General features: G+C 38.4%; 1 protein-coding gene across 1 annotated transcript; it reads left to right on the top strand.

Annotated features, from left to right (window-relative positions):
• LOC109839713 (acyl carrier protein 1, mitochondrial-like) lies at positions 12,879-13,759 on the top strand. The gene is made up of 3 exons (XM_020408225.1): positions 12,879-12,978; positions 13,016-13,201; positions 13,296-13,759. Exons 1-3 carry the CDS (start codon positions 12,973-12,975, stop codon positions 13,470-13,472), a joined length of 369 nt encoding a protein of 122 aa, XP_020263814.1. The 5' UTR covers positions 12,879-12,972; the 3' UTR covers positions 13,473-13,759.

The raw sequence follows: 13,759 nt of genomic DNA, 5'->3' as shown, positions 1-13,759 counted from the left end.
TTATTTGGAGGAATCTGAGAAGGAAGGAAGAGATCCGCAATTTTCATACTTTACTCTAACAACTCGAAAGCTTATGAAGAATATGTGATATGATTTTATTCATAAACAGGGCTTAAACTTCGGCAGAGGGATCCGGACACCGATACGATCTGCGTATGTCCTGGAAGGAAAGTCAGAAGATTATTAGCATAAAACTCGTAGTGGATTGGGTTATGAATCTCCACCATTTATGTTGCGTTTCAGGACTAAAGGAGAGTCAGATGATGATTCTTTCACCTCATCTTCCGAATCCAGTTGCTGGGAATCTGATACCAGTATAGGAGCTATATTCAAAGTACTCATGTCTAACATGACCTCAGTGTCTTTGATAGAGAATCAGAAAATGATCAATTACTTTTGTTTGACAATCCATTAAGTCGACAACTTGGTATACAGTGGGAACACCATTTTGAATAACGCGAACCTCCTACTGATGACAAGGTGATTTAGGTGAACACGGGAGATGAGATTAATCCAAAACCCATATTCATAAGTGATAGTTTATCACCAGAAGAGAAAGAAGACCTCATTACCCTAATCCGAGAGTATATTAATGTCTTCGCTTGGAACTACGAGGATATGCCTAGGCTTGATCCCTAAGTGGCTATGCATCAATTAAATATCAAACCAGACATCAAGCCTGTTAAACAGCAGCAAAGGCGATTTCGGACCCAAATCATGGAAGCAATTGAAGCTGAAGTCAAGAAGCTCATCGAATCAGGATTTATCCATGAAGAGCAACATCTTATTTGGGTGGCCAACATTGTCCCCATCCTAAAAAAGAACGGGAAGATTCGAGTGTGTATCGACTTCCGTGACTTGAATTCGGCTTGTCCTAAAGATGATTTTTCGTTACCTATCACGGACGTCATTATTGATAATACATGTGGGTTTGAGAGGATGTCCTTTATGGATGGATTCTCAGGGTACAACCAAATCAAAATGTATCCTGATGATAAAAAGCATACATCCTTTCGAACACCTTCAGGGATATACTGTTATACAGTAATGCCCTTTGGGTTGAAAAATACGGGTGCCACCTATCAACACGCTATGACCTCTATCTTCCAAAAACATCTACGAAAGATGATGGAATGTTACATTAATGATCTGGTTGTCAAAAGTTGTGACAAGGGAAACCATTTACACGACTTGAAAACAATGTTCGATCTTATACGGACGCACCATCTCAAGATGAATCCAACTAAGTCATTCTTAGGAATGGCTAGTGGTAAATTTCTCGGGTTCGTGGTCACGACTAATGGAATTCATTTGGACCCAGATAAAGTCAAGGCCATCCAAGAGCTACCACCTCCCAGGAATCTGAAGGAGCTTCGAGGCTTACAAGGACGATTGGCGTATATTCGCAGATTCATCTCTAACCTGTCCGGGAAATGCCAACCATTCTCAAAACTAATGAAGAAGGGAGTATCCTTTACGTGGGACGAGGCTTGTCAGAAAGCATTCGAGGAGATTAAGCAATATCTCTCCAATCCACCGATATTGGTCGCACCAAAGTCAGGTAAACCTTTCTTGATATATATTCGGGCTACAGATCATGCATTAGCAGGACTCTTGGCACAAGATGATAAAAATGGCCATGAATAAGCCGTCTACTATCTCAGTAGGACACTATCAGGTGCTGAACCTCGTTATCCTCTCATTGAGAAGGAATGTTTGGTGCTGGTCTTCATAATTCAGAAAATGTGACATTATTTGGTTGGGCAAACCATACATGTCATTTCTCAGGTTAATCCTATTCGGGTATTCATGACACAGCCTAGTGCATTAAACTAGCGACTAGCCAAGTGGGCATTGCTACTTTCCCAATATGACATTTACTTCAAACCTCAAAAAGCAGTGAAAGGTCAGGCTATTTGTGACCTTATGGCTAATCATCCGCTAAAAGAAAAGACCGAATTATACCAGGACATACCTGATGAGACATATGAAGCAAACATCGTCTCTAGAGAACAAGTATGGCAGTTGTACTTCGATGGTGCAGCAATGACAAGTTCTACTGGTCAGGTTATAGCTGGAGTGGGGGTTGTCTTTATCTCTCCCCAAAACTACATACTCCCACGCGCCGTTTTTTTAACAGAGCCGTGTTCTAATAATGTGGCAGAATACAATGCTTTGTTGGTTGGCTTAGATATAGCCAAACAATTAGGGGTGAAACACTTGGAAGCATACGGTGATTCCCAACTCATTGTTAATCAAATGAAGGAAGAATATGAGGTTAGGAATGAAGACCTCGTTCCTTACCATACCACAGCAATCACATTGGCTGATTCCTTTGAAGGCTTCTACATCGACCATATACCCCGTCTCAAGAATACCTATACTGATGCATTAGCGTCACTTGCGGCTACCCTAGCTCTACCTGAAGGAATTACCTAGCAAGTCGCAGTGACAAGCAGATAATTATTTAAATCAAAGTATGCACTGCAGATCAATGCAGTTGAAGCGAAACCTTCAACACTCGAACCTAAAGATTGGCGATTTCCGATCATTGATTATGTCTTATACGGCTTATTACCGGAAGACATCAAAGAAAGAGAATCTATTTGTAGACGAGCACCTAGATTCTACTATGATTCTCAATCCCAGATTTTGTATCGAAAGTCGTACGATGGACTTTTTCTTCGTTGTTTGTCGAATAGAGAAGCAAAAGAAGCCCTTAAAGAGGCTCATGGTGGTATTTGTGGAGCTCATCAGCCCAGTCCTAAGTTGTGGGACCGACTACGTAGATTTGGTTATTATTGGCCTAACATGGTACAAGATGTTGTTACTTATGCCAAACAATGCCACGCCTGTCAGATACATGCTAATTACATGCATCGACCATCCGAGCATCTTCATCCTTCAACCACTTCATGGTCTTTCGAAATGTGGAGAATGGACATTGTTGGCCTAGTGACACCACCCTCTTCCAAAGGACATCGCTTTATTTTGGCGATAACTGATTACTTTTCTAAATGGGCAGAAGCAATCCCGTTGAGAGAAGTCAAAACAAGTGATGTTGTTAAATTCTTAAAACATCACATCGTATATAGGTACGGCGTTCCGAGACGTATCATTCATGATAATGGGCCCCAATTCGTTAGCCAAGCTTTCACCCGATTCTGTGACAAATTCAGGATCAAGAATTTGGCTTCAACAGCTTATAATCCTGCTGCTAACGGGCTAGCAGAAGCATTTAACAAGACCATCGTCAGAATTCTCACTAAAGTGGTTTCAACGAACAAAAGAGATTAGAACGAGAAATTGGGTCAGAGTTTGTGGGCTTATCGCACAACAGTTCAAACGCCGACAGGAGCGACACCATATTCCTTGGTATACAGATGTGAAGCCGTATTACCATTAGAGATCCAAATTCCTTCTTTGTGGATAGCACTCGCAATTGGTATGATGACGGAAGAGAGTCATCGCCGACGTCTTGACGAATTGGAAGTGCTTGATGAAAAGCGACTATTGGCTCAGCAACACATTGAGCTTTATCAAGCTCGGATCTCCAAGGTATTTGATAAGAAGGTTAAATACCGCACATTTAAAGAAGGCGACTTGGTTCTTACAGCTCGGCGCCTGATTATTTTGAACTCTAAAAAAAAGGAAAGTTTGAGCCAAAGTGGGAAGGGCCATTTGTAGTAGAAACTGACTACTCAATTAGAGCCTATCATCTTATCACCAAAGACGGCGACAAACTTATGATGTCTATCAACGGTAAATTTTTGAAAAAATATTACCCGTAGACTTCATCATCAAATGTACCTTCATGCGGGAGAAGAAGCAAATAAAGGTAATGATTTCTTTATTTCATCTCCTCCAAATTTTCCTCACTAATCCTCTTCAAATAGGATAGTGGGACTATTATCGTGTTAATTCTATCTCTGATTACTGGTTGTCTTCTAATAGTAACCTACTATGTGATATGTTGCTCTCCTAAAACGTCGTTATTTTTCCAAATGACGTTCGTTTTCCTAACTTAGGCCTACCAAGTGATGTGCCTTCGTTTCCACCATCGTCATACTTCTAAAGTCACTGAATGATGTGATTTTCCTAACGTCGTTATTTTCCCAAATGACGTTTGTTTTTCTAACTTAGGCCTACAAAGTGATGTGCCTTTGTTTCTAACATCGTCATACTTCTAAAGTCACTGAACGATGTGATTTTCCTAACGTCGTCATTCTCCCAAATGACTTTCGTTTTCCTAACTTAGGCCTACCAAGTGATGTGCCTTCGTTTCCAACATCGTCATTGTAGGCGTATAAAACTGCTTATAGGTCCCTTGACACAGCTCGGCGCGATGATTCGACAAATCGACGAACGTTCAAGCAACGAAACGAACTAAAGAGGAACGAACTGCATGTGAACAACGTTATTGGTTCGGGGAGTCGACGGGTCTTCCAACAAAGTGGATTTGAACTCAAACACCGACTGAGTTTACTGCCAAATCCGGAATCAAGTCAACAAATCAACAAAACAACCGAACAACGGACAAAACAACCGGAAACAACGGAAAACGACAAAACCAGCGCACCTGGGGGAACTCGGCCCGAACCGAACCACCCTAAGGTGGCTCGGCCCAAGCCGAGCCACCCTAGGGTGGCTCGGTGGCCGAGCCACCCCAGGGTGGCTCGGCCAAGGCCGAGCCACCCTGAGGTGGCTCGGCCAAAGCCGAGCCACCTCAGGGTGGCTCGGCATGAGCCGAGCCACCCTCAGGTGGCCCGACTCCCCCCCCTCTCTCTCTTGTGCACAAAGGCACAGTTCAGAGAGGCTATAAATAGGCCTGGTACTCGTTCATTTGGAGGACTTCTTCTGAAACTTTGGAGAGAGCCGAAACTCTGCCGGATTGTCACCTCAACTCGGAGATCTGAAGGCTTGAAGACTTGGAGACCCGGATTTGATTCTTAGCGAGCACCCGCACCGAAAAAGGCAGGAGTTCGAGAGAGTATATCACATATAAAGGGTAATGATCACAGATAAGGTGCAAATGTCACATATAAATCTCAAATATCACATATAAAGGGTAATGATCACAGATAAGGTGCAAATGTCACATATAAATCTCAAATATCACATATAAAGGGTAATGATCACAGATAAGGTGCAAATGTCACATATAAATCTCAAATATCACATATAAAGGGTAATGATCACAGATAAGGTGCAAATGTCACATATAAATCTCAAATATCACATATAAAGGGTAATGATCACAGATAAGGTGCAAATGTCACATATAAATCTCAAATATCACATATAAAGGGTAATGATCACAGATAAGGTGCAAATGTCACATATAAATCTCAAATATCACATATAAAGGGTAATGATCACAGATAAGGTGCAAATGTCACATATAAATCTCAAATATCACATATAAAGGGTAATGATCACAGATAAGGTGCAAATGTCACATATAAATCTCAAATATCACATATAAAGGGTAATGATCACAGATAAGGTGCAAATGTCACATATAAATCTCAAATATCACATATAAAGGGTAATGATCACAGATAAGGTGCAAATGTCACATATAAATCTCAAATATCACATATAAAGGGTAATGATCACAGATAAGGTGCAAATGTCACATATAAATCTCAAATATCACATATAAAGGGTAATGATCACAGATAAGGTGCAAATGTCACATATAAATCTCAAATATCACATATAAAGGGTAATGATCACAGATAAGGTGCAAATGTCACATATAAATCTCAAATATCACATATAAAGGGTAATGATCACAGATAAGGTGCAAATGTCACATATAAATCTCAAATATCACATATAAAGGGTAATGATCACAGATAAGGTGCAAATGTCACATATAAATCTCAAATATCACATATAAAGGGTAATGATCACAGATAAGGTGCAAATGTCACATATAAATCTCAAATATCACATATAAAGGGTAATGATCACAGATAAGGTGCAAATGTCACATATAAATCTCAAATATCACATATAAAGGGTAATGATCACAGATAAGGTGAAATGTCACATATAAATCTCAAATATCACATATAAAGGGTAATGATCACAGATAAGGTGAAATGTCACATATAAATCTCAAATATCACATATAAAGGGTAATGATCACAGATAAGGTGCAAATGTCACATATAAATCTCAAATATCACATATAAAGGGTAATGATCACAGATAAGGTGAAATGTCACATATAAATCTCAAATATCACATATAAAGGGTAATGATCACAGATAAGGTGCAAATGTCACATATAAATCTCAAATATCACATATAAAGGGTAATGATCACAGATAAGGTGCAAATGTCACATATAAATCTCAAATATCACATATAAAGGGTAATGATCACAGATAAGGTGAAATGTCACATATAAATCTCAAATATCACATATAAAGGGTAATGATCACAGATAAGGTGAAATGTCACATATAAATCTCAAATATCACATATAAAGGGTAATGATCACAGATAAGGTGAAATGTCACATATAAATCTCAAATATCACATATAAAGGGTAATGATCACAGATAAGGTGAAATGTCACATATAAATCTCAAATATCACATATAAAGGGTAATGATCACATATAAGGTGCAAATGTAACATATAAATCTCAAATATCACATATAAAGGGTAATGATCACATATAAGGTGCAAATGTAACATATAAATCTCAAATATCACAGTTAACTCACCGATAGCAAGGGAGCGCAGCCGCTAAGATATGTCAGCCCCTTCGTCGCTTTCTTCACAGCCTTGAAGGAGTCCCACAATTCCTTATAGATGATTGTCGCCCATGGGAAATGATCAACCGCATCTACTCGAGCCACATATTTGAACATATGCCGCGGTGCATTCATTCTCGCGGTCGGGGTCCATATCATTGTCAATTGATAGAGGATTTGAAGCATAACAAAATCCGAAACATCGGATTTCTTTTTGGACCGAACCAATTTCTCCAATAGGGCCTCAAGGTAGCCTCGGCCACTCTTGTATTGTGATTGTTGCTTGTTGCTGAAGTATGTGGTCCATATTCTATTATCCATGTCGCGATTGCCTTCGGGTTTCTCCCCTTCATCATTAAACCGAGTATGTTTGCGCACCCAATTTAGATCAAACGTGTACGCTTGTTTAGTCCCGGTTTGGCTATCATTGAAGAAAAACTTCCCCGTGGCTAAATCCACATTATCCAGCAGCAGCATGATGGTGGCCTTGTCGGATGGAATCATACCAAAACTAACATAGTTCTTGAAATTGGAGGATCCATAAGCCCTCCAATGTTCAGACCTCATTTGTGGGACAATGCCATCCATAAATTGACAATATCCACGGATATTGCAACAAATTCTTATATCATGTTTACTGTAAAAGACAACACAACAGATACTAAATCAACTGTCTGAGATGATGAATTCACAATGCCGAAACTGACTTAGGGTTCTAATGCGTATAAATTCACAATGCCAAACAAATTAAATGAACAGATGTGAACAATTGGGTAGATACTTACATCTCAGGCTTTATTGTAGCTGATTCAGATGATGAATTCGACATCTGTATTTTCAGCAGCGTCACTGTGGGGTTCGGTGAGGATGAGAGATTCTGGCGGTCGACGAGCTTGCGGTCGTCGGTGGGGGGGTCCTTGTCGGCGGACGAGAGTCGACGAAGTAAAGGAGAGTCACCGAAGAGGAATACGACGAGCGGCGACGGATTTCAGAAGAACAGGGTTTCGAAGTTGGCGACGAGCGGGTTTCGAAGAAGACGAGTCGTGGCGGCGGTCTTCGACGAAGACGACGAAGTCGAAGAGTCGAGGATGAAGTCGAGGATGACGATCTAAAGGGTTCGCCAAAGAAGAAGGCGACGAGCACGAAGTCGAAGAAGTCGAGGATGCAGCGGTCTTCGATTGTGACGACGAAGACGAACACGAAGTCGACGAACGAGACGGCTGAAGCGTTGTCGTCGGCGGCGGAGGAAGAGGGTTCCGGAAGGGGGAGAGATTCAAACTCTTTGACGGAGGTTTGAGGGTTTTGGTAACAGCGCTGCTCAGAAAATGACGGTGGGGATGTGACTTTTTCAGTTTTAAATTACCAAGGGTAATTTGGGGATTTATTTTTGGGTTATGGGTCTGTATACTATTTGGGGGCTTTGTTGCATTTTTTCTGTATAAGGGTTTTCCAGTTATGATTCTTAGGCTGGGGGTGGAGATGCATAGCCGAATTTTATTTGGTTCCCCCAAGCAATTTTCCCTTTTTTCAAACACGTACAATATTACATTTTTCAACATCTGTTGGTGGAACATCGTTGGATTTGAGCATTACAATGACTTTCCTATGTTTTAGTCCATTTTGTTTTTGCAATAGCTTTAATTATGAGAGATTTTTGTAAACTCTAAAGTTATAGGAAACTTAGTTTTACAAAGTGAATTAAAAAATACGGCCTTAAATTAACAAATATGGTTTTATGTTTGTGTGTGGATTCGGATTCTCTCCAATGATAATTAGAGAGGGTCCAATTATTCCATCTCTAACAAAAGTTGATCATCTTGCTCTTTTAACACCATCAACAATAGGATTCTAATAATTTTTGTTAGCAGCCACTAGTTCTTCATTGAATAACATATCCACCTGTCTTCTGAGCTCACATGCATTGTAGTATTGAGATTCAGTTTTTTTCTTTTAAGTCTATCATGTCATTAAGTGGCACAAAATCTCCATAGACAAGGCATTCACAACTCTCCATAAAGTTTTTCTCTTTGGTGATATATAGCATAGGAATGCATTTAGTAAATGTGGTTTATAAGTTCACATTGAAGGGGCTGATTAAACTTGATAGGTTTGGATATGTTTGCCTTTTAATTTGAATTGTCACTCCTTTTAATATGATAGGTTAATTAAAAATGATAAATGATGGAAGGGATTCAAGGATCCAACATAAATGTATAAGGGAAGAATTTGAGAGGAGAGAGGAGGAAATTATTATGGTAGTAGTCAGCTTTATAGTTGCTACCATTGGTGCTTGGTACTATACAAAGCACGTGTTAAATGATAGTTCAACAACACACAAAGAAGAGGATGAAAGGACATACCTTAGAAAGTCTTGGATTCGAACTCTTATTTGCAATGCAAATAACTATGTTGAACAACTAAGAATGAATCCTCAAGCTTTTAAAAAGTTATGTGATGTTCTATGTACTAGAGGGGGATTTGTAGCATCAAGAAATGTCACGATTGAAGAAATTGTCGCTATGTTTTTGCATATTTTAACTCATAATAAAAAATAGGACGAGCAAAATAGATTTTTATCGTATTTATCTGACTTATCTTGGATCTATCAATACCCAATATTTATTCCATAATATAGCATTATAATTTACAAGTATATTTTTGTGCTCGATCACTTTTGTTCTACTTCAGCATCCATAGAGGTTTATGAGCAAGATACCTCAGGACACATCATTTTGCTTTTATCCTCTTGATTGTTGAACCCCATGCTCCATTGTCTGATGTAATTTGAAAATACTTTCATATGCCACTTCAGCTTATTTGAATTAGTGACTAACCATATATTAAACATTATCAAAACTGACGATGTGGTCAATTGAAATCATTGGGAGTACTCTTGCATGACATGAAATCAATTTAATTGTTCTCCTACCAATTTGAGAAAGATCAATTTGGGTTTAATGCTAAACATTTTTCTTTGTGAAATTCTGTTCGTACTGCAAAGTTACTCCAATGAGTTTTATTTTCATCGCTGTCCTTTTGATATGAGCTGGCTGCATAACCCATGGATCATCTCTAGGAGTGTTAATATGAGAAACTTTAAAGATCTTGGCAAAAATCTTTGGTTTGTTCATTTAAATTTAGTATGTGTGAGCAGCAAATAGGGTGAAGTCTTCAATGACTCTTTATCTGGAGTAAGTCATTGGAATAAAACATGATTCCACATAAGCCCTTTGCAAGATTGTCTCCTTGAAATCCAGAAGATTTAATTCTTATCCACGTCACTTTTATGAATTCAAATTGATGACCTCAGATGTTCAACTATAGTCTTCTTATACATAAAGATGTCTCTCCATACTTTGTGACGAAATGGTGATACTTTGTTTCATATCTGGGAGATTCTGTCATTAGGATGGAACAATGGCAATGTTGATTTCTCAAAATCTTTTACAACCACAAGTTTTGATATCTTTAACATTATGTGGTTGAGGTTATACTCCAGTTTGATGCTAAATTAGTTGATTTGATTCTTGAATCTACACAGTGAACACTAATTTCAGTGATCATGGGTGCCTTCTGTGACTTTTGTGCGGAGCCAAGGTCTATGGTCTACTACAGTTATTTCTAATGTTGTATTGCGTCAACTTAACCTTTGCAAAGCCACTAGAGAACAAAGAACGGTAAGAACCAAACCAATATATGTTTTAGTAGCTTGTTTCTGACACTATTATTTGTTTGTCATGCATGAAGATCCTAAGAACTAGACAGCTATTTCTAAGTAATCCTTCGTGCATGATTTGCTAATTTTTTATTACTCATTCTGTGTCATTCACTTTGGTATGTATTAGGATGACAAAGAAAGGGAAACAAATTATATCTCAGTCGAGATCATATGTTGTTTGGAATCGTGATATGAACTCAACTTTAGTTAATTTGTTGTACAATCAAATGAACCAAGGATTAAAAGTCGACGGTACGTGAAAGCCTTGAGTGTATCAAGCTGCGGTGATGCACTAAAATCATTTAATAGCAACTTGAATAAAGATGACGTGAAGAATCGACTCAAATTTGGAAAACACATTAAATGTTATTTATGACATTAAAAATAAGTGGTTTGACGTGGTGGGATGATGAGAAGAAAATGGTGATTATACCCGCTAGTGAGCAAAAAGCATGGAGCGACTGTTACAGACTTACGGTAATATTGCACTTTATATTTATTAATTTGAATTATTAGTTTGTTGCATATATCTAAAACTATTTGTGAATGTTCTTATATTGCAGGCTATTCCAGATGCAAAAGGTTACCAGAATCGTTTGATTGAAATTTAGGATGACATTATGGTGTTATGTGCAAAAGATAGAGCCAATGGTGAAGGTGCAGAAACCTTTGAAGAGGCTGCTAACGCAATGCAATATGAGCAATTTGGGGGCACAATCTGAAACAAACGAAGGTGGAAGCTCTTCAAGGAAACATCTTCCTGGAGCATCAACTAGTGGTGAGACAAGTTCAAAGAAATAAAAGAAGAGGGATAAAATGGTTGATTCACTTACAGTGATGACAGCTTCTGTGAGTGAGTATTTTAATGAGAGAAAGAAGGAAGTAGTAAGAAAACCACCAACCGGAGAGGAGATTCATCAAGTGGTCTCAAAAATACTCAACTTAAGTCGTATTCAAATGTTCAATGCATTTGAGAAGATAATGGATAGCAACCCGGAAAAGTTTTATTTGTTGAAGTCACTTCTTGATAATGAAAAAAGATATTTTATTCTCTTTATTCTTAAGCAGTAGTGTCTAGTTGGATGACAAGAACCCCTAAATCTTTGAACTCATTCGAGTAAGTTATCTCTTGAATTTTTTCCTTTTTTAGGGCATATTTAACTCCCATTATTTTGTGTTTTATGTTAGGATGCACACTTATAGTTGTGATTTGCCTTTGTAGTAGATATTATTTCTGTTTTAGAGCGTATTTTGTTTCATGAACTAATTGATGCTAAATTTTTTAATGTAGGATTCAATAAGTTCTCCGAGACATGAGTTAGAAGCATAGGAGAAAAAAGAGAAGACTTTGAAGGATAAATAGACGATTCTTATTATGGTTTCTTTTAGTAGTTTATGCTGTGCTAATTTAGCTTGTTGTAGAAAATCATGGTTATCTACCATCTATAGTACGTTGTGTTTTAAATGAAGACTTATTGTGTAGCCTAAAGCTTCTTATGTGGATTGTTCGCTATACTCTTTTGTGTCGTCAAGTCTTATATCATGGCTAATTTTTAAAGTAGTACTCTTGTTATTTTGGAGATTGAAGGTCAAGGTGGTAGTGGATAAAACCATGAAAAAAGCTATTATAATGAATATTTTGGAGATGGAATGGTTAGATGCTTCTCTTGCTGATATATGTTTAGTATTATGGTGGCTTACGACTGCGAGCCTGTTAGTTGATGAATGTTGCTATTTTGATGGGGGCTTATTAGCACTCAAGAGTACCATATAGTTTGCCTACTTTGCACATTATGTATCTGGCGTGCTGTCCCGTGTTGAGGATGGATTGAGTTGCTGTAATCAATAGAAGGCTAGGAAGAAGAAAGAAACTAAAGATCTCTAGTGGGTGTTGTTGTAGCCCTTCTTCGAGTTCATTAGGAAGCTCTAGCTGAATCTTTCTTTACTTATTTTTTGTGCTAGTCGCAGGTAGTACACTCTTGCAAAAAGTTTTGCAGACTTTTTGACTGTTTTGCTGTTCTTCCGCTATTATATGTTACTAATCTTGTAATTTGATGTGAAATTTTATTAATAAATAAGCTACTAGAAAATTCGAAGATATTTTGTCAAACTTCTCAAGGGGTTTTGTGAAATTTATACTAACTTTTACCTTAACATAAATCTTAATGTACGCATAAAGTTTGAGGAGTTTAAATCCAAGTTTATGTAGAATAAAGTGTATCCAAACATTATATTTCAAATATTTGATTATAAATCCTTACATTTTGTAAAGACATCCAAACAAAAGATTCTATCCAATCATGGATTTTAAATCCTAGATTTAAATTGCTTTGATTTTAAATCTAACACTCCAAATTCAAAAATAATTGTTGTTTAAGAAATATACTCCTTTTTCTTCATAATTTCCCTTCTCACCCTCAAAACATCAGCGAAGCTTATATTTTCAAACCCTCTCGCAGTGACTGCAGCAGAAAGGGATCAATGGCGGCCGCCCTCAGACAATCGATCCTCCGCCACATCCGAGGCCGCCCTCAGACAATCGATCCTCCGCCACATCCGAGCCCCAATCCGAACCCTAACCCTAGAAAATTCCCGCCATATACCCTCACTCCGATCCTTCTCCTCCCACGACGACCACCTGACGAAAGAAGAAGTCATCGAGCGAGTGCTCGACGTCGTCAAGAGCTTCCCCAAGCTCGATCCCTCAAAGGTACAAAAACCCCAACCCAAATTTCCGAAAAAAAAATTCTCATGATCCGAACTTCAAAACCCTAACCCTAACCCTAATTTTTTTTTTGTTTTAGGTGACGCCTGAGGCCCACTTTCAGAAGGATCTGGGGCTAGACAGCTTGGACAAAGTGGAGATTGTGATGGCGTTGGAGGAGGAGTTCAAGCTCGAGATCCCGGATAAAGAGGCGGATAAGATTGATTCGACTGCGCTTGCGATCGAGTACATTGCGAATCACCCGATGGCAGGTTAATTTGGGGGTAAAAAGGTTGTTTTTTTTTGCAATTTTAGTAGTCTTTTTATTTTCAAAGGGTTAAGCTGCCGAATTGGTGGAAAGTGGAAACTAATGTTGCTTTGACCTGGAATTGTTGGATAGCTGTTTAAATGCAGTTTGAATATGAATATCGCACCCAGATCGCATTATTAAATGCAGTTTGAATATGAATATTGCACCCAGATCGCATTACTTTTACACGTATTCTGATCAATAACTGTTTCGAATTATGCTGCAGCTTTTTCAAGGTTTGTGCTTGTTGGCTT

Source organism: Asparagus officinalis, chromosome 4 (genome assembly GCF_001876935.1).
Source record: "Asparagus officinalis chromosome 4, Aspof.V1, whole genome shotgun sequence".
NCBI lineage: Eukaryota > Viridiplantae > Streptophyta > Magnoliopsida > Asparagales > Asparagaceae > Asparagus > Asparagus officinalis.
The sequence above is the reverse complement of the archived record's forward strand: the minus strand, read 5'-3'. Positions and strand labels throughout refer to the sequence as shown.

Excerpts from the sequence above, each read along its gene's own strand:
- LOC109839713 (XM_020408225.1), top strand. Across the intron at positions 13,202-13,295 it reads CCAAGCTCGATCCCTCAAAG|GTGACGCCTGAGGCCCACTT; the intron begins GTACAAAAACCC and ends TTTTTGTTTTAG.